This window comes from Neopelma chrysocephalum, unplaced genomic scaffold (genome assembly GCF_003984885.1).
Source record: "Neopelma chrysocephalum unplaced genomic scaffold, ASM398488v2 Primary Assembly neopelma1_182, whole genome shotgun sequence".
Taxonomy (NCBI): Eukaryota; Metazoa; Chordata; class Aves; order Passeriformes; family Pipridae; genus Neopelma; species Neopelma chrysocephalum.
Genome location: NW_020897844.1, coordinates 1,590,244 through 1,616,914, shown reverse-complemented (window position 1 = coordinate 1,616,914; position 26,671 = coordinate 1,590,244). Strand labels below are relative to the sequence as shown.

Below are 26,671 nucleotides of genomic sequence, written 5' to 3'. Positions count from 1 at the left end.
AAAAGCAGGAATGTTGCAGCTTGGGACAGAAAAGCAGGAATGTTGCAGCTTGGCAGCAGAAGTTTGAGCCATGCAGGGACCACCCTTCTCTCCGTACTACACGACAACTTCCAAATCCTCCATTTTCATACGTCGATGTGTCCCACAGGATCAAAAGTAATCACAGGCAGGCTGAGCAAGCCTTTAGTCTGTGCCCTACATTTCTGCATTAAATAATAAATACCTGGCACTCTGCATAGTTTCCAGTGCATCTCACTGCAATCATTAGTGCCCTTTCCAAGGCGGAACGCTCAGGCAGATATTAATAGCCACATCTTTAGCAGTCTTTGCTAATCATGCTGCTCCCAGTTTGAGGTACTTTTTTTGCTGGAGGGAAAGGATTAGTTGGGATTTTAAAGCTTCACAAAATGCTAATGCATATTACAAAGGTGCCCCCAGGAACTCTGTTCTAAAAGGTGTTTAAATCCTATTGCTTATTAACACCAAGATAACGTGGGAAGGGGTGAGCTGCAGACCGACAGATGAGCGATTCCCACGTGGACCCAGGGAGAGGAGCTGCTCCAGGAGGACAATCCCATGGTTGGAACATCCCTCTCCCCCACAGCTTTAGGGATGACCCTTCCCTTCCCAAAATTAGTGCAGGTGAAGCATCTGGACTTGGTCAGTCCCGCTGCTGGCACTTACCAGCCGGTCAGCCCCAGGCTCCAGCTTCACTTCGGCTCTAACGGGACGGGACGAATCATCTACTGCAGGATCAGGGGGTGACGCTTCACCGAGAACTATCAGCCCCTGGAAGAGAGGGAAGGGAACAGGAATTAACTGCGAGGCCTTCGGTCTCCACAGGGAAACTGCACATCCCTCAACCCTCATCCCTCATCCCCCCTCCCGCCAAAACTCCGACCGCCGCGATTTTCAGATGTGATGCCAAAGTCAGTCCCTGCTGCCTGGATTTTCCTGACATCTCAGCTGAACTTGGGGAGGGAAGGACAGTGGCTGGAGCCAGATCACGTGCCTTCAGCCCATTAATGGGGCATGTTTAGCTCCCTCTCGGGCAAAACTGCTGAACCACTGCCTGTGTCCTGCTTCCCAGCGCTCCCTTCCCCTCCTCCCGCAGGAACTCTGGGGAGCCTCATGCCAGCCAAGCCAAAGGGAACGTTCTGCTGGAGCACAGAGCAGGAAGCGACTGCTTTCATCCTACAAAGTGGAACTCGCCACCACAGCCAAGCAAACAATTTTGAGTGGGTGCCAAAAATCTACAGTCAAACTCGTTACTCTGAGCAGGCATCCCCTCCCCTCCCTCCCCCCTCAAAGAAATGATGTTCACAAAATTCAGCAAGGCAAGAAAAGCACTGATAAACAAGGCATTGCTGTGAACCAGTGGGACAAAGCACGGTGGCAGAGCAGCGTTTTATCAGGCTTAACAGATGTTGTCCTGTTCACATTTCACTCTAAGTGAAGTTTAATCTTAAGGCAGGACTGCTTTGCCCTTTGAAAAACACAAAGTGAAATAAAATCATTGTAATTATGCATATTCTGAGCTGTATTATAACAAAGCAGGGCAGAATGTGCAAGGGATTAGGGAGTTGGTAAAACCTACAGGCCATGAACATGGTCCAGGACAAAGACAAGCCCCAACAAGTTTGCATTTGGTCAAACAGAGAACTGTGAAAGGGCTGCTCAGATCAAGAACAGGCAGATCAGTCATCTGGAAACAATTCTGGAGGTTGCACGGTGTGTCACAAGAAAGTGAGCCTGGAAGGGAACCTGGACACGTCATCTGGAGAGAGGAGGGAGCTCCAAGGCTTCCCTCCAAGTCACAAAGTCAGATCCCACATGGCCAGTGCCACAGGACACCGTGGAAGTCGCCTGTAATTCTGTGGCAGGGGGTTGGAACTGGATGATCTTTAAGGTCCCTTCCAACCCAAACCAGTTTGGGGTTTTATGACTCCAGTGCTGATCTTTTGCCTTGACACAATGTGCTGTGCTGCACATCCGTGGTGTTCCACGAGGATCCTTGTAGCCCACAGTTCAGGGACACTTCATTTTAAAACAGTTCATAAACTAAATACAACCCTAGGTGGCCTCTGACCAGCAATGAGGAAGCAGCCAGAGCCTGGAATAAACATGATGATGGTTTTCTAGAGTTTTCTGACGTCTCAGAAGGACGTTTAGGGGATGAGAGAGGCTGGAAGTCTAAACTCCAACACTGCTGGGATTTTCCTCTGCTCCTGAAAGATCCTCCCTGAAAGCAACATTTCACCACTGCTTCTAGAGACACCCCAGGCCCTGCTGCAGCAGAGAGCTCAGCCAGCTCCAAAAAAGGGAGAAACTGGGACTGAGTGCAAAATTGGAACCAAGGAAACTGCTTCCCTTTGACACCCCAGAAAGCACTTGGGCCTGGGCATCAGGAACAGAAACTGCCACCAAGGACTTGTGAGGAGGAAGAGGATGAAGGGAGCTCTTCCATGCCCCGGGAAGGAGCAGTGATTCATTTTACATGCTGTGGGTATTTGTTTGGAAGCACATCCCTTTAGTGGTGACTCTGAAGCAGAGGCAAAGCTTAATACAGCCTTCCCTGCTTTGCTTCTAAGAGTTTCAAATCTCCATTATTTACACACATTTTGAATAATAGAGGGGAATTAGAAGGGCAACATCAAATTTCCTCTCAGGAAAGGAAAGTGCATCTGAATTATTCCAAGGTCCCAAAAACACTTTCCATCAGCATTCTTCAAAACAAAGAAAAAAGGAAGGTTCCCCTACAATGTTTATGGATGGCTTTGCTGCTTCTTTACTCCCATTTTTATCACTAATTATGGTACTAATGAGAAGTCAATCATATAGATCTCAGCTAGAGACAGATATTGAGGTAGATTTTGGATGTCTCAGAGTCCTGGGATCAGCAGCAGCTTCTGCCCAGGGACTGGGTGAAGAAAAGGACTGACACACATTAAAACACATCAGGAAGGGACTGAGCATCCTGAACAGCCCCACTGAGGGCCAGCAGCACCTCTTATCTCACCCTAAGCCCAACACAACCACTGCAGACACAGGAAACTCCTGTGAGAGCTTCAAATTCTTCCAGCAAGAGGCTCCTCCTCACTCCCACCCCACCCTTCCCATCACGAGGTTCTCTTGACTCAGCAGCTCGAGCAGAGCACACACAGCCTTCCCCCAGGGGACAGGAGGCTCCCAGAGCATCCCAAATCCTCTGGGGGAACACAGTGAACCCATCTGGGATGGTCTGGGAACATGTGGGGCCCAGGTCTGCAGAGATGTGCAAAACAACCCCATTTTTAAGGGGTTTCAGTCAACCAACTCTGCCACTGCACAGAATTCCTGCAGGAGCCCTTTATCTTAAAATACCTCTCAGTCCATCAAAGAGTAAAGCTTGTGAGAGACACAGAAAGAGAGGAAAAATGCTGTTTGCTCCTCTCCAAACACGGAGCATCTGCCACCCACACAGGCAGGGAGGTGCAAAGGCTGGGTGTGAAGGGGGACCAGCTCCACACCACGGCCCAAAAATGCACCTTTGTGAACAGAAACCAAACCTCCTGATTGCCTTCACTGACACCCAGACCTTCAAATCAACTGTACACACCCTTCCAATCCAAAGGCACAACAGCCTGCTGTTTCTGAGTGCCTGAAAACAGGGTATCCTACAACCAACCCTGAGCCCCTGTTCCCTGGGTTGTTGTTCTCCTCCACATCTCACCAGGCTCTGGTTGAGCCGATCCCAACGTGCCTGGAACACAATTCCTGCTGAGACACCCAGGTAGCAGCACACCCTCAAAACATGGGGTTATTTTTGACTGCCTGGTCCTTCCCTTGCTTTGATCTGACACAGCAATGTGTTTTTCTTGAAGGGTACACTGGGCTGTAACTCTAACATCTAAAAGTAATTAACCTTAAAAAAAAAAGAAAAGGCTGAAATAGAGTTTCTTCGAATTTCAGAACTTGCAGAACTTTGAATTCTTGCAGCAGTAACATTTTAACTTCCTTATGGCCAAGTAAGCTGCAGTTATGTTGATAGAAAAAACAAGGTGTTACCAAATTCTTTAATTGTTTTTCCTTGTACAGTTTGAAGCCAAATCCATTCCAACGAGCCCATGTTAATAAAACACGGGGTTGTTTTTCTAGTTTCCTACACTTGTCCCAAGCTCTTTTATGAATCTCACTCTGAGTTTTTCATTGATGAAAACAGAGGATGTTGTACAAGAGCTCGATGACAGCTGGGTGCAAGAGGTGTCTCCAGCAAGCCCCGTCAGAGATGGGGGGTGTGATACCCGTGGTTCTTGTTTTTTCTTGTTCAGGCAGAACAGCCACTACCCAAAACTCTGAACATCTGACCTCCCCTGCACCTGAAGTGACGTGTTTTGTCTTAAATTCACGTATTGGGCTATCGCAGCTGAGGTTTTGTTTGAACAAATCAAAGCAGTGACATCCTGTTTGCCAAAACCCCCGCTGGATTTCTCACCTGAGACACGACTCCTTTCAGACCTGGAGGCTGCAACCTCAGATAACAACACATGGGATGCTTGCAGCCATTACCAGGCCATTCCCTGAGCCTGTCAAGTTGTCATCACCTGGTGAAAGCCCTGAACCTTCATGAGTTTTCTCATTTCCTCCATTACTTAACTTTTAGCACATAAACGTTCGGATATTTTGTACTTAAAAACCACGTTGCAAAATGGGCATTAAGACAGAAGGAAGATGACTCTTTGTGAAGAATCATTGATTTGACATAGAGCCAGTTCCCAGCAGCCTTTTGGCCTAATCTCAGTAATGGATTCTGCTCACAAGCCGTGCTCTTCCACCTCCTCATTCAGAGCCCTCACTCACTCAATGAGCCTGTTTTTCTGCACAGCTGCATCAAAGTCCAGCCTCCCTCCCCTGCCTGTGCTCTCTACCCCCTGGAAGCCTCTCCCCACCACCCCCAGAGCACCACACATCTTGGGAAAAGCATTTGCCAGGCTGAATTCCTGAGGATCTCTAAGTTGATGCAATACCATGAGCCTTCTTGCCACAAACTCCAGACATTCCTCCCTCCAAGGCCTGACATTTAGATGTGCATGCCTGAACAAGTCTCAGTAACAATTCCTTCCCCTCATCCCTTCTCTGCTCCCCTCCACTCTCCCACCATCTGAGAGCAAGTCTGAAAAAAAATAACTCCTTCCACAGAGAAAGGTCAGCATCCAAAAATGGCCTTTTTTCATGATTCAGACTCAATTTTAAGCCTGTGCTGTGTGATAGCATCTGAACTAACTTCCTCTACAGTCCCCTCCCTTCCCCAGTTAAGTTGTTCCTTATCCCCATCTTTAGCTACTCCCAAAAAGAAAGAATGGGAAGGTTTTGAAAAATAAAAAAAGCCCAATAAAAAAGAGAAAGGCTTGAGGGATGGGGAACAGCATCACACATGCAACAGCAACAGCTCTGTTCAGCACCAGAGACTGACTTTAAAGCAAGGTACTGCTCCCTCCGTGTTATCACGTTGAACCAGGGACAGGAATTACACTCAGCCTGAGCCAAACTGCATCACAATTAGTCACAGCTGCTTTTGGAGAGATGCAGGGGGGGAAAAAAGCATCAGACTCCGCATCCACACTCTCTACTGCACCAGGAGAGAGCCACTGGGAGGCAAAGCAGAACCACAGGTATCCAAAGGCATCCTGGTCCTCACCTTGTTGGCTCTAATCTGCTTGTAAATGTCCGTTTGCTGCCGGATTCGGTATTCCAGGTCCGAGACGTGGGCTTGGAGCCAATTCCAGCGGCTGACGATGGCTGCACGGTCTGCTGCCCACCTCCACTCTGCCCTTCGCCTCCTGGGAAAACAGAGAGGGCACGGGGGGATTATTTTGAGTGTGATTTTAATGATTCAGGCCACAAAAATCCAAGCAGAACGGATGGAGAGATGACGAGCTCCATCCTGGATGGCACAACTGACACCACCCCACCACTGCTAATAATTACCAATGGATTCCAGACGTGCTGGAAGGGCCATCTCTCTGCAGAACAATTTTCAAACAACTTTTGGTGCCCAGTGACTGAAGTCCTGCCCATGCAAGCATTAAGATTTTATCCACGCTCAGCTGAAGCAGCAGCTCCAGTCCTACCTGGCCACAACTGCCAGACCCACTTTTCCAAGACTTGGAGAAAACCAAACCATCTGCCCTCCCTCCTTGTTGAAAAAATTCATCTGTCCTCCCTCCTCTATAAAAAAATCCACCTGAACACCACAATCAAACCTCAGTGGCAGGTTCCACCGCCACCATCGTTGGGGTTTAAGAGTAACCACTGCCTGGAGAGGAGTGACAGAGCCAACAGCACCTGGCACAAGGTGCTGCAAAGGACAGGCAACAGCAAAGTTGATTTCTGCCTCTGATGGACGGACCAAACAAATAAAGAAGCCAGGAAATAATGTCAACTGTCATCAAAACACCCTTAATCTTTACTGCTGCACTCCAGGGCAGAAAGGAACACAAGGATGGTAAGGCATGGATAAGTCCACAGCTCCACTCTCCATAATTAAAGCCTTAATATCATGAAAATATACCCTAAACATCCAAGTTCCAGTGCATAAATATTAAGGCTGCCCAGAAAGGAGGAAACCCCCGACATGGTGCAGAAACAGAGCAGCAGCAGGAAGTGCTGACAAATCCAGAGCCGCTGCACAAAGCCTTCGCCACATCTGGATGCTTGGCAATTAAGAAATTAATCACAAAATAATTCCCTTTGCCCACCTCTCCCCCTCCTTCTGCAGCAATTTTGAACCAGCCTGGCATGTGGGGCAGGGGAGTCACAGCAATGGCCAGATGTTTCCTCCAAAATCCAACCAGAAAGTCTTGGGCTGAGATTAACCCGTTTTGGAGCCGAAAGCAGCCCCTGCAGCAGAAGCAGCACGTGGGGAATGAGGTTCAGTCCTGAGGCTGCCCCAGCTGCAGAGAAGGGAAGAAGCAGCAATCACCAAGTTCTTAGAAAAATCTGCACCTCCTGAGCCTGTGCCCTGGTTTAGTTGTAACTGCTACCGAGTGCACTCGGCTAAAAATGAAAGAAATACAAAAAAGTCCCAGGGTTATTCTGAGTTTCAAATGAGATAATAGAAAAACCTTGAAAAGGAGGAGGTGGTTGCTTCAAACTGCAAGTGAAACCCATGAATTAAGAGCAAGACACGTTATCCATATTCCTGCTGGACCTTTTGGCTGCAGTGCCAACACAGACAGGGACAAATTCCCACCAAAACAGGCGACAGCATCCTCTGCCCACAGCCCTCCCAAAGACCATTTTCAGAACAGCTTTAGGAATTTGAGTCCTTCTCTCTGCAATATTTCCCTGTGTGAAGTGCCTGCTCTATTTTTATCAATGCTGACCTTATGTTTGGTGGAAATTTTACTATTTGTTGCAGCTGGATGGCACAGCAAGGCCAGATCTTAATCCTGCATCAGCTACACCGGGAATATCCATGAGAAAGCTGGAGGGGGACTTGAACAGCACAGAGTCACAGGACAAGGGGGAATGGCTTCAAACTGCCAGAGGGCAGAGTTAGATGGGACACTGGGAAGAAATTCTTCCCTGTGAGGGTGGGGAGGCCCTGGCCCAGGTTGCCCAGAGAAGCTGTGGCTGCCCCATTGATTCAATATTTTAATAACTACACCTGCAAATAACCAACTCTGCTGGTGGATGGGCAACCCCTCCAAATGTTAAGGATTTCCACTGCTGACATCATTGCTGTTCTAAGAACCAAGTCTGGACAGAATTCCATTTCCAGGGACAGATGCAGTGGTGATGACACAGCCACGTGTCCCTTTTCAGTGAAGGATCTTTATCAGGACCAATTTAGAGATCAGTTTATATGTATTTTATATCCTTCCGGTGCCCAAAGGGGCTGCAAGAAACATGAAGAGAGACTGTTTCCAAGGGCCTGGAGTGGCAGGACAAGGGGGAATGGCTTTGAACTGCCAGAGGGCAGGGTTAGATGGGACACTGGGAAGAAATTCTTCCCTGAGAGGGTGGGGAGGCTCTGGCCCAGGTTGCCCAGAGAAGCTGTGGCTGCCCCATTGTTTTTAGAAGTAAGTTTTTAGAACCAAACGCTGCTGAGAGCACGTTCAAAGTGCCACCTGCCTTGACTGCCTCTGCAAAAACTACAAAACTACCTCTGCCTGTTAAATACATCTCATTCTTTCGCTCAGATTACACAGAAACTGAGATTAAGTATGAAAAAACCCCAAAAACCAAACCACCTTCCACCCGTTTAGTTCCCCAAAGCGACATGGCAGCACCAGCAGCAGCAAACCCGCTGCTCACCTTAAAATCAGGACACATCCTACCCCAGAAAAGCCCACTGGATTTAGACCAAAAATAACCCAAGGAAGCGAAACCCAGTAACGTACACTTCATCCTCTGACACCCTGCGGCAGAGGGGGAGGAGGGGAACATAATGATGGCTCAGCCACACTTTCCAAAACAGCACCGAGCGTAGTGTGGGCTCTATATTTAGAACTGAGCCTGTTCAGTCACACCCTGCGCTGGGAGGTGCTGTCAGCAACATGCATGTCATGTGTGTTCTCCTCATGTGGAGTAGCTCTTGGGTAACCAGCTCTGTGTGTGCTTTAGCTCTGATAGCTATGCAAATATTGTGTGAAAATGATTATTTGCTTGTCTAGCATTAGAAAGGAGCAACCATGCACAACATGGAGAGTCTGCAGTGACCACTGGGGATCTGAGACCTCAACTCTGGGGCAGAGGGAAACCCACTCCTTTCTTTCTAAGCCTGAACTACCTGAAGGGAGTCTAAAAGAAAAGAGGGACTTTTTATAAGAGCATGGAGTGGCAGGCAAGGGGGAATGGCCTCAAACTGCCAGAGAGTGGGTCTAGATTGGACACTAGGAAGAAATGCTTCCCTGGGAGGGTGGGGAGGCCCTGGCACAGGTTGCCCAGAGAAGCTGTGGCTGCCCCTGGATCCCTGGAAGTGTCCAAGGCCAGGTTGGATGGGACTTGGAGCAACCTGGGCTAGTGGAAGGTGTCCCTGTCCAGGGCAGGGGGGTAAAACTGGATGGTCTTTAAGGTCTCTTCCAACCCAAATGCTCCTGTAATTCTATGATTCCCTGCAGGTCAGGTGGGATACAATCCTTCCATCTGCACATTCCCATGTTGAAAATACACTCATGCCAGATAAATATCCTGATTTAAACAGACAAGGAACAAAAGGGACACCTTCCACTAGCCCAGGTTGCTCCAAGCCCCATCCAACCTGGCCTTGGACACTTCCAGGGACCCAGGGGCAGCCAGAGCTGCTCTGGGCACCCTGTGCCAGGGCCTGTCCACCCTCACAGGGAAGCATTTCTTCCTAAAATCCAATCTAAATCTCAGCTTCAAATCCATCACTCAGCCCATCCACCCACCAGTCCATCCTGCTTTCTGCTGAGTCCGTGCAGCTGAATTCCAACAGGAGGGACAGAGACAGCCCAGACAAACTGAGGGAATTAGGGATTAGCAGACTTATTTTTCACCATGAGACTGCCCTACTAAAAGGCCCAGCTGCAAAGTGAGCAGAGCAGATCCACCAGCTGCTGCTAAACCATCCTGACAATGACAGAGAAGAGCACAGAGAGATGGAGTGAGAACTGATCTCAGACTGGAGAGTCACAGGCTGAAGGGGAACTCCGTTATGGGAACCACCTGTAGGAGTCAGCAGGAATGGATGAGGAGCAGCCAGGGTCTGCAGGGAGATGGTTTCTGCCACTCTGAGCACCTGAGCAAACCCAAACCATCGGGATGTGAAATGAGGAACAGCAGGGCACGCTGGAAGGAAGAGTCGGTGCCAGGAGAGAGAGAACTTCATTGCAGAATCACTGAGCAGCTCTGCAGGCAGCCAAGAGAGAGAGCTGGAACAGCAAGGGGAGGGTTCACTGGGAACCAGGGAATGTTTCTGGCAGTGGTGCCGGGGAGCCAGCACATCCCAGGATCCAGGAGCCCTCAGATGTTCACTGCCGGCCTCTCCCACCCAGTGCAGATTAAAGCCCCAACTCGAGGCAATAAGCTCCAGCTTTCCAGGCACTTTCCATATGGTTCCCCTCCTCCACTATTTACTGGCATATTCCCAGGGGCTTTGCTGTCCCCTGGAATGCAGTCACCTACCAACAGAGGCTGGTTTGCTCTCCCCTTTCCTACACAGCTTTCAATGGGAAAAAATCACCTAAGATTTTTTCCATTCAAAGCCCTGGATTTTGAGATCTCCCTGGAGAGACACACCTCAGTCTCTCTTGCCTGCCAGAGGCAAGCTGGGAAGGTGTTAGCACAGTCCATGTGGGAGGCTCACCAGGGCATTAGGACAGAGCCCAGGAGGGACATGATGGGACATTTCTTGAACGAGACAACCAGTATGTGCCCACCACGTGAGGCTGCAGTACTGGGAGTGAGGAGATGCGTGCCAGGTGACCTCAGCTGGGGCTCCACTCTGACAATCCTGAATGTACCGTGCTGTGGGGAGAAGGATTTAGGCTCTAACACCCATCTGAGACTCAGCTGGGTCAGTGTTTCACTATCTGAGGGGGAAGGAAGGGAGTGGAGGTTGTACAACAATGTCCACGGAGCTTCCGCTGCGACTGCCTGGAGCTGCTTCTTCATGGAGGCTCCATCCTGATCCACTCTTGTGGCCAAATTCCCCTTTTCTCGTGTCCAATCCCACCCCAGCACACCATATCCTGCAAGGCCCACACTGAAACCCTGGATTGTTCCAGAGCTGTTGTCCATGTTCATCCCTTGTGGGTCTACCAGACTTTGGGTCTGACAGAGGTTTGTCTGGATGCTGCTGGTTTGCCATGACCTGCTCCCAGCACCCAGCTGGTTGGCTGTGGATTGATAACAACCTGGTTTCGGCCTCATGTGGCCGTTCAGACACTTGTCCTCTCCCCGAGGAACCAGGAAGAAACCCACGTGTGAGATCCCATCATCGCTTCCACATCCCAGACTGCACCAGCCAACTGGCAACTGCAGGAAGCCACAGTCCCATCCCAAGTTTTGATTCTGCTCCAAAAATCTCTGCACAAGCTGCTTTCTTCTTCTTCCCAGCTCTGTACTCAACTCATTCCACCCCTGCCAAAACGCTCAGAAGTTCATTCTGTGCCTTTCCTGGAGCTGCCCAAACACCAGCACTGATGCAATTCCCTGCTCGGAACTAGCAGTGGGATCTCGCTGCCAGCAACAGGGACACACCGGAGCCAAGATCCCACTCCCACCTCTGAAAGCAGCTTCAAATATGACAGTTTACCACATTCAGCCATCACCTCTATTAAAGGGCAAATCTCCACATTAATAATGTGTGTTTTCCTTGTGTTACCAGCCCGTGGGGAAGGTCAGAGGTGGAAATGTCGGCACTGGTGCGATGCCGACACCTGAACAACGAGGAGGTGCCAAGAGAAATCTCGTGGTTAAATCAGCTCCTGTTGATTCACCAGAGACTGAAAACATCAGCATTAAAATCAGGCTAAAAGAAGTTTCCCACCCCCTTTTTCTGATGATTTTTGAGGGGCTCAAAGGCCAGTACTAAAAATAAAGTAAAATACTGGTATATTTGCTGTCAGAGCTCATGGCAGGGACAGCATCACCACTGCTCACACACCCTGGAAATCCAGGCCATGAAGATGCTCCAAGGGCTGGAGCTCCTCTGCTATGGAAACAGGCTGGGAGAGCTGGGGGTGTTCAGTCTGGAGAAGGCTCCAGGGAGACCTCAGAGCCCCTTCCAGTGCCTAAAGGGGCTCCAAGAGAGGGACTGGAAAAGGGCCTGGAGTGATGGGACAAAGGGGAACTATTTTAAACTAAAAGAGGAAAGATTTAGATGGGCTATTGGGAAGAAATCCTTCCCTGTGAGGGTGGGGAGGCCCTGGCACAGGTTGCCCAGAGAAGCTGTGGCTGCCCTTGGATCCCTGGAAGTGTCCAAGGCCAGGCTGGACGGGGCTTGGAGCAACCTGGGCTAGTGGAAGGTGTCCCTGCCCACGGCAGGGGCTGGAACAAGATGAACTTTAAGGTCCTTTCCAAACCAAACCATTCTGGGATTCTGTGACTCTACGACGTGCTCAAGTAAAAAAGCCGCGTGCTCTGCTCACACAGACAATTCTGAACATCATCTCCAAGCACTGCACAAATGCAACTTTTTTATTTGCTCTTGTAATCTTTAGCTGTGCCTCACTAAAGAAAGAGATTTGAACCCAATTCAGCTGCTATTTTCCTGGAGTTCATCTATTCCTGGAGTTCATTCCTCAGCCCACCGAGCCTTTATCCTTCTTTCTGGTATTATTTTAGATCAATGCAAAACCAGATCGATGGGTGGAGCAAGAGTTAAAGCTCTGCCAAACACACTCTCATGACAACTCCGAGAGAGGGAGAGCAAACCCCACAAGGCTCGAGAACAATCTCATTAGCTGATGGTAACATTTCTGCCTGTGAAGAAGTCAAAGTGAACAATTTGTTCAGCTGAACACCCGCCCCCACCCCTGGACAGAACCATCAGCTTTGAAGAGCTCTTGTATTCCCAGCATGTGCTCGGCACTCCGCTGGATCTCCTTCAAACCTCCCCTCGGTTCATTCATTCCCGGATCCAGAGAAACCCAAGACCTCCAGGGGCTGGGAGTAAAGAGTTATTTCCACTGGAAAACCCCCACTGCTCGAGGGACATTTGGGAGCACAAATCCTAAAGCCTGAGCAGGGCTAAGCCAAGCTCCTGCCCAAGGGAGAGGCCAGAGGCCTCAGGGAGCAGCAGGATCTGCACCCAAACACAGCTCAGCACAACTGCCCTCCTTCTGGGGAGGAGGAACCATCCAAACCCCTCCACCACCACGGCAGCCATCACTCAGATCAGGATATGAGAGGTTTGGTTTGGCATCTCTAGTTCATTTCTACTAAAGAAGGGGAAAAAAAAAGAAAAAGAAGAAAAAAAAATTGGCATCTTTTAACAGCTGCCTGAAGTGCTGCACAGAGATGGTGGCAGGACCAGAAATCACAGCCTGGGGCAACTCAGCAGGATCCAAATCTCCACTACACCAGTTGCAGAAATGGTATCCAGCCCACAGCCCAACACCAGCATGGAGCCATGTGTCCCAGCAGCCCCTCATCCCAAGGGAATGCTCCAGACTGGAGGTCATTTCTTGGCATTCTCCCCGTTCTCCCCTCTCTGCAGTCTTTGCCTCAGGCCAGTCTCTCATGGCAGCATCTTTCCCCAAAATATCCCCAAATCCCTTCCTAGTGGAAGGTAAATTCAGCCTAAGGATCCAAGAAAAGCCTCAGATGAGAACAAAACTCAATCCACAAACAGAGCTAGAGACAGGGAAACAAAAGAGGGAAATTAAAAATACCAAAGTGAAACAACTGCCAAGGTGGAGGGGCAGGGGACACCCCCCAACCTGCTCATGGCACCGAAAATACCAAAGCTACCAAACCACCTTCAGCCCATCCTGCCCACGAACACACTGTGCTGGGATTCACAACAATTTTAACCACTTTAAAAGCTGTGTAACAAAAATACATTGGGATCCACCCTTTGAGAAAGTTTCCCCCGAAATGGAACATCAGGGGATTATTTATATTGCTGAACGTAATCATCACTATCCCCACACCTCGAGATCAGGCTCACCTTCACAAGATTTAAACTTCTGAAGTGCAAAGAAGTTACTTCTCAGAAAAGGAAGTAAAAATGAGCCACTCTACCAAACTGACCTGCCTTCTTCCTTACACTGTCCTTAAGACCAGGTAGGACAGGGCTTGGAGAAACCTGGGCTCCCTGCCCATGGTAGGGGGTGGAACTGCATGACCTTTAAGATCTCCTCTAACTCAAACCCTTCTGGGATTGTCTGATTCCCTTTAATGTACTATTTTGAAAAGTATGTGCCACTTGAGAGGAATCCCACCAAGTGGGAAGGAATAACCCAGTGAATTCTACGGAAGCACACACAGACACGTGGAGCAAACAAACTGTGCTTGGTTTCTCATCAGTAAACTAAAAATCATCATTTTATTTACCTCCTGTTCTGAGCTCAGAACAACTCTGCTGGCTGGTGAACCACCACCTGCACAAACTGTAGTGTCAGTGCTCACACCCCACGCCACACCTGGGGTCTGGCTGTGCTCCAGGAATGGAGTTAAGGCCCCAAATCAGAGCAGTTCCAGAGCACCACCATCCAAAGGCTGGACTTGATGGTCTTAGAGGCCTTTTCCAACCTAAATGACTCCCTGATTCTGCAAAGGTGAAGCTCCCCATGGCCCCAGGTGTTACACCAGCCCCACTGTCTGGGATGCACACTGTGACACAGCATTTCATCCCGGTGTGTAACACTCGGAGCCCACAGCCTCCAGGGCTGGATCCTGCAGTGGTGCACAGCAGCAGTGACTCACAACGTGCTGCTCATGCTGAGTCACCCACCTTGTCTGTGCTGGCCCTTTCTCCAGCCCCATCCACAATCCCAATGGGAACACGTGAACCTCGAGAGGAACACGGGGCAGCTCTCCCCAAAGCCTGAAGTGGGACAATGGTGCCTCAAAAGCAGAGTGGATCCCTTAGGAGGTTTTGGCTTTACAAGCTGGAAGGATGCAATAAACATCTTCTGTTTGGATGGTGACCCTAAAAAACCATGAGCACAATCACAGAAAATATCCAGAGTTGGGAGGGACCCCCAAGGATCATCCAGTCCAACTCCAGGCCCTGCCCAGAACACCCCAACAATCCCACCCTGTGCCTGAGAATGTTGTCCTTGAGCTCTGGCAGGTTTGGGGCCGTGACCACCACCCTGATCCAGTGCCCAACCACCCAGAAGGATCTGTGGGATCTCAGGCACCAGCTCCCATGCAGGGTCAGGATGTTTTGTTCACACAGCAGCAGCTCCACCACGATTCCCTCTCACTGTGTCCATCTCAACCACGGCCGAGCCAACGGGAACCAACCCACAGCCGGGATGGACTCAGTGCCAGCAGGCAGCACTGGATCCCGAGGTCCCAACCCAACAGCACGACCCAGGCAACACCCAGGAGAGTGACACCAAGGTGACACCTTCCCAACACGGACACGGGAGCCGCCGCTCAGACACCAGGCAGAGAGTGGGAAGTGATAAGGGATGATGCTTTCCCGGCAGAGCTTCCCATTCCCACTGGTCCTGCCGGGCAGGAAAACCCCTGCACAGCAGATCTCGCAGCAGTTCAGGCTGTGCCACACCTGGGACAGGCAGTCAGGCACCTTCTCACCATTTTTCCTTCCTCCCTGCCTTCCTCTGCCTCAGTTTACCTGCAGCACAAGCTGCAGTGACTCCTGGCTCTTCCCAGGCAAGGAAATCATGGCAGAGGCCACTGCTGGCTCAGGGCTGATCTCCAGGAGGAGCCTCCTATAAGCTCTGCCTGGATGAAAAATGTGCATTCTCTGCCTTGTCAGCCTCCATTCAGCTTCCTTCCATTAATGGGCAAATCCACAGGGATATGGAAGTGTGAGGGGGAAATACGTAGACCAGAAACCACCACTTGAGCACTGCAGAGCACGCCAAGATTTTCTTGGTTTGGGTTTTTTGTTTCATTATTTTCCCAAGCTCTGAAGGCATGTTATTCCATCTCACTACTTTTCCTGTCTTCCTCCATCTCATCTATTCCCAAAGACTGCTGCAGAGAGGATCTTCCCGAAGTGCTCAACATGGATACAGAGGCAGCTCCAGCCCTCTGCTCCCAAAATGCCACTTCACCCAGTTCTTGTGAAGCTCCTGCTCTCCTCTGCTGCCGTATCACCACCCCCAGGCTCACTTAACTTCTGCAGCTACCCCGAGGTGTCATCTGTGTCAAAGAAGAAAGAAAATAAGTCTTAATTTTCCCTGGAGTCCAGAAAGCCCCTAATCATAGGGGTTCTATGCTCTGGTGCACCATTAACTACAGAGAGGTTTCAACACAGTGACCATCACTTGTGATTTCACTTTCCACTGAGTTCATGGCCAAGGCATGAATTCAGCAGCACATGGACCAGCCAGAAGCAAAACAGCCCAGCTCAGCAGAAAGCTCTGCTCACACTCAGAGTTTAGTTGATTCCTTTCTTAGTTTCCAGAATGCTTTTAAGATCTTTGCTGAAATTCTTCCCGCTGGTTGTCAGGGGTAGGTCTGAACTTTTGCGCTGTTTCAAATCCAAGTGCCCCAGATCTTCACACCGTGACATTTATGCACTGCCCCAAGCACTTATTCAGCTGACTGTCTGAAAAACAGCCATTCCCAGCTCTAGCTGCTCTTCAGCCCTCAGCAGCAACAATTGTTCTGTGACAATGGCTGAAAATTCAGAGTTTATTCTTTCAGCTGCCAATGCAAGTACTTTGGATCCTATTTCGGCCCCCACGAACAAGGTGTGGGGAGAGAAGGGGAAGGTGGGGACCAAGGTGGGGACAGGAGGTGGGATTAGAAGAGTGTGGATGCCAGGAGCTGGGTGTTACATCGGGAAAAACAACTCTCCTGGGGCACAGCAGAGCAGCCAGCTGAAAAATACCACGTTTTAAGAGAATTTATTGGACCATTTTTCAGTATAGTTCTCCACAGGCTCACAGGCACCGAGGCAGGCGCAGCAGAGCAGCTCTTACTGCTAATGGGAAGATTCTGCCTGATCATCAGCATCATCCCAGAAATTAGGGCAGTCTCTTACACCTAAATCCAGCAGCAAGAAGGTGAGACCACATCCTGTACCAGAGGTGTTTATAACTCAACAACAAAGTCTGCCATGGCTGTGCTGTCAGTCCACTGGGAATTTTCCCCTTAGAGCTCTGGATAAGATCATCTTAAGATCATCTGGTTAAGATGCCATTCTCAGCATTACAAACTAAGCACCAAGATACCCACTTTCCCCTCAAAATGCCTAAAATAAAATTGCTCAAGCTCACAACAGATATCTTCCAGGAGCATGTCCTCCTTTATCAATATTATAATTTTGTTATATTTTATTATGTTATAATAAATGTTATATACTATAATTTTACTATGGCTTCCCATTGGGTCTGGGTTGCACAGGACAATCTTTAACTTTCTTAGACCTGTATTTTTCATTAAGGGTTCAGCTTCTTCCACTAGAAAGCAGAAAGTGGCAGAAGCACTTAAGCCATCCGAAATTTTGCTGTTCTTTTTTTCTTTTTTTTTTTTCTCCTCTTCACACAATAGGTGGGATCTCAACAAGACATTTAAAACCTTCCTTTGGCAAAACCAGTAGGGAAGGACCAGCAACTCCTGTTCACCAAGAGGAGACAGTAAGTGATAACAGAGGCTGGGTTTGATCTTCACTGCTGCACCACAAGCACAACCAGCAACAACCACAATGAGCCATTTCCTTGAATTTCTTTAAAATAAGACAAATTGCAAACATTGCAACTCCACCCTAAGGCTCTGCTTGCGGCCAGAGCTCCAGAGGAGCACGTGGGGATGGATACACCAGCAAAGACCACAAGCCAACACATCCCTGTGGAAAACCAGCATCCTCACAAGGAAACACCATAAAATAAGTAAAAGCTGCTGGGATACTCTCAGTCACAGAATCATAGGATGGTTTGGGTTGGAAGGGGTCTTAAAGATCATCTCGTTCCATGGGCAGGGACACCTTCCAGCAGTGCAGGTGTCCACGAGGCTGGGATGGGACAGCCAGGACTTGCATCAGCTGCCAGTATTTCCCAAGAAGGTAATCCTTGAGCAAACCAGCCCCTTCCCAGCTCCTGGTGTCCCTTCAGCACCAAGACATCACCTCACACTCAGCAGCATGGGATGATGTGGCTTTCTGGATTACTGGAGAACAAGCTTCCCTGAAACGAATGCTGTTAAAACATCAAAGAAGAGAAGGGAGGGGGTGCTCAGTGTCCTGAGTTCTTCAAACAAAACTAAGTGCACAGCAGAGAGGAGACAACTACGGCCTGGAGTAAACTGTTTGAGAAGTTATTACACTTGTTCCACAGCAAAGCCCTTTGTATGTGTGCAAAGAGAGGAGCTCGGTGTCCAAGTGGGGGAGCGCTCGCTGCAGCCCATTAGTGCCACGATCCCTGGGGACACAAGAATAGACACTATGCAAATCAGGGTCCATTGTTAAAAGGGAAAATTTATTTCACATTCCTGAGCAGCAGTGTTCCTGGAGCAGAACAATTGGAGAGGCCCTTCTGCTGAGCACGGCACATTTTTATGCTCCACAGTAAATCAATATTCCATAATGCAGAAACCACGTTAAATGATTGCCAGGGCGAGGATGGCAGCCCCGAGCTTTGGGGAACAGCTTTAACACAGCACCCATGTCAGAACAGGGATTATTTGGGACATGCTTTTCCTTGTTTACTGAAGAGTTTACTGAGGGCAGAATTTATGGAATTATTCTCCAGGACTTTCAAACCTTCCAGCTCATGCCATGAAGAGAAAGGCACCGCCCAAGGCTGTTTCCTGACTCTCAACTTGATCTAAACAAGTGCCACTAACAGTTGTCTCAGTGTCTCAAAGACTTCTCACTCAGGCAGCACCAGCAAAACAATCTCCAAATGGGATATCCAAGAAAAAAGTGGAGTTACCCTTGAAGTGAAGAGCTCCTTGCACCCCCAAGCTCTGCTTTCCTTGGAAGAGGAAAAGACAACTATTCCTTCAGCATTTACCAAACTTCCCAACAATGGAGCTCTCCACAGACTGACACAGGATGCAGAAACAGTTTTCTGCCCAAATTGTTTTCATCTAAGCCAGTTCTGATCATCATCAAGCCAGGACAAATAAAACCTGCTTTCATTTCCCTCCTGGTTCAGCTCGCAGGAGATTCAGAGTCTTCCTCTTCTCCCCCACCCACTGCACCCAGTGAGTACCAACAGACAGGAGGGAGCAGTGCTGGATACTCCCATCTTTCCAGGGATGAAAAAGCAGCTTCAGTCCCTTCACTTCTTATTATGCAGCCGTTAAGACCTGAGGTCAAAGGCTGTTCTGTCATGGCTCACAGGGAAGGGGGGGCTTTTGTTTAACTCCACAGGTTCTGCAGCCCAAGATCAAAATGAAGCTTCAGGATAAGTGATTACACTGAAGCAGGCTCAGCTCAAGGCCTGGGAAATTTCTGCACTACTGGGATGACCTCACCCTCCTTATCTGCTCTTTCATGTCCTGGGAGGAAGAGGAGGGAGCTTTGCAAACACGTCTCCAAACACAGAATTCCAACACGAAGTTTGTATTTATAAACACAGCTCTGAGTATCACAAAATCAGGCTCTGCTCTGTACCTGGCAAACAAAGCCCTAAACCCTCCTCACAGAAATCTCTTAAAAAGGTTTTTTCCAGTCTTCTTCACTGCTCATTAGAGAAAGGAGGATTTTAAGCTCACACACAGGTAGAAGTCGAGAAGCCCAGAGAGGTTTTGACTCCTCATCCCTGGAAGTGTTCAAGGCCAGGTTTGATGGAGCTCTGAGCAACCTGGTCTAGTGCAAAGTGTCCCTGCCCGGGGCAGAGGGGTGAAACTGGGTGCTCCTTAAGGTCCCTTCAACCCAAACCATCCTATGATTCTAAAAAATACAATTGTTTGGACCATGCAGTGACATCAGGACAAACCAGGTAGGATTAGGTAGCCCAGGAGGATTTCCAGCCAAAGCAGAAGTTCTCATCAATGCCAAACACGGCTGAAATGGGCTGGGCTGGGAGCAGGGGAGAACTGATGGATTTTATGGAATGCTACAACAGCAGGGGCTGCATTGATGGCCAACAGCACAGTGGCACTGCATTCACCCACCAGGTGCAGCCCAAGGTTCCTGCCTTCCAGGGAGAAGCAATCTGCTTCCCAGCCTTCCAGGAGAGCAGCAGGAGCCAGGTGCATGTGTGCAATCCCATCTCATGCCCACTCACTCAGGGGCTTGCCCTGATTTCCAAGCTTTCAATCCCAGCTGTTTCAGAGCTGAAGGAAAAATGAAAATGCCTTTTTTTTTTTTTGGTTCAAAGCACAGGGAGGTGATCCCTGCTCAAAGCAACAAGAACACCAGGTCTTTCAGAGGAGGAGAACACCCAGTGGAGCTGTAGATATTCCCTTTGTAGTGCCATGCCTGGCTCCTCTGCAGCCCTAACACATGTCCCTGGCCAGGCCTCTCCCAGCGTGGTCCCCAGCAAAGATCACCTCTTTAGTCTAAAATAGAGCAACCACAAAGCTACACATCAATATGAAATCTGAAGGTCATTTAGTCAAGGGAAGGGGCAGCCGTGCTATTTCTGGCATTGATCCAAGAGAAGTTTCCTCTCCCAACCCAAAGAGCTCTTCCAGTTAACACAGAAATAACACGTTTCTGGCCTCCAAGCCCTTCATCTAAGAAATGGGAAGAAATAATCCTGGCTAAAGGGCTGCTATACAGTAAAGGAGCGTGGAAAAAGTCCGGAGAGAAACGGAAAGGGAGAGGGACAACAACAGGAGACTGATGTGAGTCACGCTATGCTGGGTTTTGCCTGGAGCCACAGAGGAACACGGCAGAAAAGCGGCCATGGAGCATCGGGATGGCACAGGGAGAAGGGTGGCTGCCCCCAGCTACTTAACTGAGGACAGGCAGCACCAGAGACAGCAGATCAGAAGGGATAAATTATGAATTTAGCAATTCTGTTCCACAGTGAAGGATGCAGAAAGGTTTCATGCCACTGGATCAAGGCTGAGACCGGGATCCCTGTGCGGATGCAGGGGAAGCTGCTGGTTTGGGGCAGGTGAACTGGGGGCACAGGAGGAAGGAGCTCTGGGCAGAGCTGTCGGGGGGGGGGGGGCCCGAGGATGGACAAAATGAGGCTGTGAAAATCCAGTTTTGTTTCCATGAGGAGAAGAAAGGCACAATCTGCATTGTTCAGCCACGTGAAACCCCTTTTATCGCCGACGCTCCGGCGTACAAAGGACCGAAGAAACACAGGATTCAAACATCAAATGGGAGACACAAAAGAGCATCTCTGCTTTCCAAGAAAGGGCTGAGCTCTGACCAGGTCGAAGAATCTTCCAGAAGAGCAACTCTGGCCACTAATGAATGTCACTAATGAAGGGTTTTCAGGGAGCTTCCCATCTCATCCGAATGCAACCGACCGACACATCGTGTCACCTCCCTCTTCCCGCCACAGCTTTCGCACACACGGACGTCTGTCAACACCCATGAATTTCTCAGGCATTTCTGGCCCCTTTATCAAGTTTTCTATCAAAAAGATCATTTAATGAATCTGAAAATCCCTCTGCATGGTCCCTCAGAGCACTGTTCAAGAAATTTCAGCCCTTACTATCTTCCGAACGTGTTTGCCAGGAACAATTAAATTCTGCGACAAATTGCTGATTTAAGTGGTACAAAGTCTGCTTCCAGCCAGAGCAGAGCCAGGCAGTGCCCTGTGGCTGTTTGTGCATCCCCTGCCAGGGCAATGCAGTTCCATACCTCGGGAAGAAGTGTCACTGCTGAGCTGTGATCCATCTTTTCTGTTTAAGTCACTACAAAGCAGGTTCATCCCCAGCTTCAGCGGGAGCTGGTGAGCTCAGGAGAGCAGGGGGTGTTGGCAGTATGTGCACCTAACCAGGAATGTGTGCTCTGTGCTGGAGAAACTTTGATTTTGGGCTGCCAAGCTGTTCAGGACAGCAAAAAGGAGGAGCATTTCCCTGAACACACAGCAGAGGTAAGAGGGGGCACATGCTGGAGCTGAACAACAAAATCTGGATGATCCGCTAGGAAATGGTCGAGACAAAAAGGAGCCAAGGCTCCACTTGGCAACTCATCTGAGGGCTGCTCATGTCGGTCACATCCTCCCCTCCACCCTGGCTGAAGCACTGCCCTTTGGGACAAGGACAAAACACTCTCAGCACAAGTGGCTGGGAGAGAAAAAGCAGAACAGGCTCTTTGCCGGAGCTCCACCTGTGCCCTGGGCACGGGGCTCCAGTCTCAGGCTGCCAAACCCTCCATCCTTCAGCACAACCCAATGCACTGCAAACAAGGACCTCCCCCAGACAGAGTTTTATCCACAGGAGGCCTCTGCTACTCGCTGTGGGCTGACAAAGGCCTTAATGTCTAAACTTACAGATCCCCTATTTACTCTCCTGAAAAAGAGCACGGGGTTATTCAAACCCTGAGAGCCCTGGAGGGGGAAGGAAGCGGGATCTGGATGAGCCTGCAGGGCTGAGGTGGTGATGGTCGAAAACTGAACTCTGGGATTCTGATGGGAACCACTCGAGTTGCAAATAAATTGTATTTGGTGCGTGAGACCCTGAATTCCTGTGAGAGGTGCCAAGGAGAACCCATCACTGCTGTGCAGTGCCCTGTTCTCAAGGACTCCTCAAATGAAGAGTTTATTCCACTTGAGCATCCCCAAGTCGCACCAAATTTCTGACACAAGTTTTCCTTTAAATAAAGTCAAAAGCCTGTAGGGCCCCCCTTGCTCACATCACAGAATCACAGAATCAACCAGGTTGGAAAAGACCTCCAAGATCATCAGATGTGAAGGGTAAGGAAGCAGGTTCTTGAAACCAGAGATTTTCATGAAAACAAACAATTCTTTACTACAATCACCATTTACACCACGCTTGCACCTTCAACACTGAAACAACCATTATGCAAAGATGAGAAAAAAACTGGCTACAGGAGTTTCCTCACTCCAAGTGCCACCAAGGGGTGAGGTGGACATCAGCACAGGCATAAGGAGATGTGACACTTCAGTGCTGCCTGTTCTCTCCCCAAACCTGCCTCCCTCAGAAAATCCACTTAAGTTTCACTTCAGTACTTCAGACAAAGGAATTCCATGATACGAGCTTCAGTTTAAAATTAAAATATATTCCCTCCTCTTCTGTTCAGACCATACAGAGGTCACACAGCAGAGCAAAGCAGCCCCACCAGCATGTCCCCAACTCCACACAAAGCAAAACATTCCTGTGCTTCTCCTGGCCTGGTTGTAGCTCTTCATGACAACATTAACAAACGAGCCACAGAGACCTTAGCTTAGTATATAACAATAGTTTCATATGAAACACAGCCTTCATTTAACCTTTTTTATTTAACCTTTACCTCCCTTCCACTCTGGGGTGCTCAGAAGGGCACAGAAATGAATGCTGTAATTTCCAAGTGCTTCACACACCAGCTTAAAACTTAACAGGCTGGAGAACCAGCTCCTGGGTTTTCCCTCCAGTTCTTCTGGCAAGACATGAACATCCCACTGTGTCCCACTAAATGCCATATACATTTCTATTACCATTTTGTTACCACTTCCACCGTGTAAGGTCACAGCCCAAGGGGGTACCAGGGTACAAACCTCTTGCTGATGTGTAATTTTGATTCAAACTCCTCAGACTTGTGACCCCGTTTGTATCTATAAATGATGAACTCCTGAGTCCAAATGCATAAAATCACAAGTGTGCAGCTTCTCCTAGAGACAAAAAGCATCAGCCCACGAGATTTATAGAACATGTGAACTATCACTGAGAGCAGAGATATGGGATTAACTCCAGGTAGGCTCCAAGAAGGAAATCCACATCTGACCAGGAAAAAAGTGAAGAACAGACAAAAAAGGAAGAAGGGCAAGCTGACAGCAGAGTCCATGTCTGTGTATCCATGGTGGGAATCTAACACTTGAATTTATCTACTACATCACACAGGAAGACCTTCCCTCGGGGAATAGGACACTACCAATGTGGAACCCTGACCGAGGGCCTCCATCCTCCTGCTGTAACGTGGCAGAGCAGGAAGGGGGGAAGAAGCAGCTCTTGTGGTTTAAAAGGCTCAAAGCTGGGCCTCCAGTCCCAGATCTGCTAATTCCCTGCTCCACCACAGATGTGCCATTTGATCCTGGCCCTGGTACTTGACATCTTTTTCTCATCTCTCCCGTGGCCAGCGCAGTTCTGGCTCCCCGTCAAGAGGAGCTGTTATCTGGGGTGTATTTATTGTCCCAGGCTTTAGAGTGCAATGGTTTCAGCATCACAGAAGACATTCCACTGTAACCATCAATTTACTACCTTCTTTCTTTTAATTAATTTAACACAGGCCAAAAAAAGCTCCCTCTGATCAGGCCAGCACTCCCTCCCGAGCAGAGGGGAGGTGGGTGAGGAAAGGCAGAATAAAGGGAGGGTTTTCACACTGTGGCACTGCTGATCCTACAGCTGCCTCTCCCCCACCTCAACTGCCAGGCTCTTCTGGAGCAAAATCTGTGTCACAGACACACACACAAGTTTAGGAGTGATTATATGGGCTTTATTTCAATTATTGAGATTAAAAGCAATGGGGTCAGCCACAGGTTAACAATCCACTCGTGTAGTAACTCATAGGCAACAACAAGTTGTTGTTTGGGCTTTTTATTAGTTCACCTACACGAGGTGTCTTCTATGGGAATGTGGGGAGCAGGGCTGTGCAGCCATTCCTCTGTTACAACTGGTTACACACTCCTGGATGCTTCCTCCTCCCCTCCCTGCAGCTCAGGTTCTTCCCAGAGACACTTCAGCTATTCCCTAAAGCTGGGGAAAGGACGTGCTTTGTTCAGCAAATCTTTTTGTCCCCTTGTGCTCCATTTTTCTTTCCTCAATGTCTCAAAAAATATAAAAAAAAAAAAACCACAAACCAAACAGCCCAAAAAGCTACAGCTATTCCTCCTCTTTAGTAATCCTGAATATATTTATTATCATGCCTGAGTTAAAAAAGAAAACACGATCTGATCTACAGCAGGCTGCATCCAGGGGTTTTTTTGACTTTTTGTTGTTTTGTTTTTTTAATCCACCATTCCCCCAAAGCTCTGATGTCACAGCATCTGAGACTGGAGAAACAGTTTCAAAGGAAGTGGCAAAATTTCCTAGATATATTTGTTGAGAAAGCCCCTACCCAGAGGGGGCAGGGAAATCCAGGAAGTGCTGAAAATTCTGCCATTCCTTCACAGCCCCCTCTGCCTATGGAACATCCAATTAGGGCAAAAATAAATGAGGTTGGATGGGGCTTGGAGCAACCTGGGCCAGTGGAAGATGTCCCTGCCCATGGCAGGGGCGTGGAACGAGATGAGCTTTAAGGTCCCTTCCAAGCCAAACCATCCTGAGATTATATGATTGTTTGGAACTGAATGCACATAAATGTGTGAACAGAGATCCTCAGCCTCAGATCCATCACTGCCAGGACAGATCCAATCCCACTGTGCAGGCAGGAAACCAAAAGGGAGCCGCCTTATCAGCACTGCTCCGTCCTCCTCCCTCTCCCTGGTTTTTTTCTCTGCTATCTCAAGCAGAAAAGCGTGGACAATAAAATAGCCTTTCCAGAACAAATCCAACTCTACTGCTTTGTTCCCTGGGTCTATGGCACCATCCAACTCCAATTATATTAAGGTCTTTTCAGCCATTTATACAAGGCATGAAAATACCCCCCACTCAAGCACTCCCTCCTTGCCAGACGAGTTGGCAGGTGGGACACAGGGCCCTGGACTGGAACATGCCAAGTCATTAAACTCCTACTTTACCGTGAACATGTACTACAGAGAGATCTGGGGGATTGCTGGGCAATTTACTGTTATCTTTCTGGAATATGAAGAGGAAGAAACGGCCTTAAGCTGACGGAGGGCAGGGTTAGATCAGATATTGGGAAGGAATTCTTCCCTATGAGGGTGGGGAGGCCCTGGCACAGGTTGCCCCATCCCTGGAAGTGTCCAAGGCCAGGTTGGACGGGGCTTGGAGCAACCTGGGCTAGTGGAAGGTGTCCCTGCCCATGGCAGGGGGTGGGACTGGATGGGCTTCCAGGTCCCTTCCAACTCAAACCATCCCATGATTCCATGAAAGGACACACACCCACACTGGTTGCTGCTGCAGCAGTGTCCCACCACAACATGTGTGCTAACAGTGATCCTACTGCTTCCAGAGTCTGCTGCTGGGCTCAGTTTAAGACCAGCTGCAGCAGAGCAGAGCCTTAATCCTTCAATGTGAGAAAGGGGAGAACCACAACTGCAAGAGCTGAGTGGCTGCTGCTGCTGCTGCCACCGACAGGTGTGGACTCAGACCTGGCCCCGTGACAGAGCCTCAATGCTCCCCTTCATGCCCAGCAGTCCTGGGACAATGCAATCACTGTCCAAAGCTTCATAAATAAAGTTCCTCTTTGTGAGAGTTGAACTCCGACAGGCAAGAGCTGCAACCCAAACCCGACCCCACCTCCCGCCAGGACTCAGACAAATCCCAACCTCCAACGCTTCCGCCGCTGCCCCTTCCTGCCCTGCCACGACCAGAAAATTCTCTGCACAGCCCCAGGCTGAAACCAGCATTTAGGACAGGAGCAGAGATACCCACCGAATCCAATGGGCTAGACCTGACAAACTGAACAAAGAGGAAGAGGAAATAAGCCTGGTCACAATTCCAACGCTCCTCTGCAGCCACCGCGAAAGGGGTTGTGCAAACATATTTCATAAATAGGTCAGAGAAGCGAGAAAGCAGATGACAGACAGATGGCACGGCGAAAGGAGACAAGGAAGAAGGGGCAGGAGCATCTGAGCCAAGAAAGAAGCATCCAAGGAATCCTTCAATGAAATCCCAGTTCGGCTTCGCAGCCCCGCGCTCCAAAGTTTACCAGAGGCAAACACAAATGGAGAGACCATTTCACTTTGGACAAGGACCCCCATACGTGGAAATCACATCTCCAAGCACAAGATGCTGTTCACCCTCTGGCACCTCAAATTCAGAGGTGTCATTCCTGGGAATGGAGCCAAAGTGCACTGGTAATTAGGGTCTAAAGGACAGC

The 26,671-nt window shown here is 49.2% G+C and overlaps 1 protein-coding gene across 2 annotated transcripts in view; it reads right to left on the bottom strand.

Moving 5' to 3' along the window:
* Window positions 1-26,671, bottom strand: part of KANSL1 (KAT8 regulatory NSL complex subunit 1) — a 104,631-nt gene that overhangs the window by 22,663 nt on the left and 55,297 nt on the right. For both annotated transcript variants that reach the window (XM_027702225.1, XM_027702224.1), the window contains exons 3-4: window positions 5,678-5,819; window positions 685-789 (exon numbers count right to left, since the gene is read on the bottom strand). In XM_027702225.1, coding sequence (XP_027558026.1) covers window positions 685-789; window positions 5,678-5,819 — 247 coding nt within the window. The remainder of the gene's footprint in view (window positions 1-684; window positions 790-5,677; window positions 5,820-26,671) is intronic.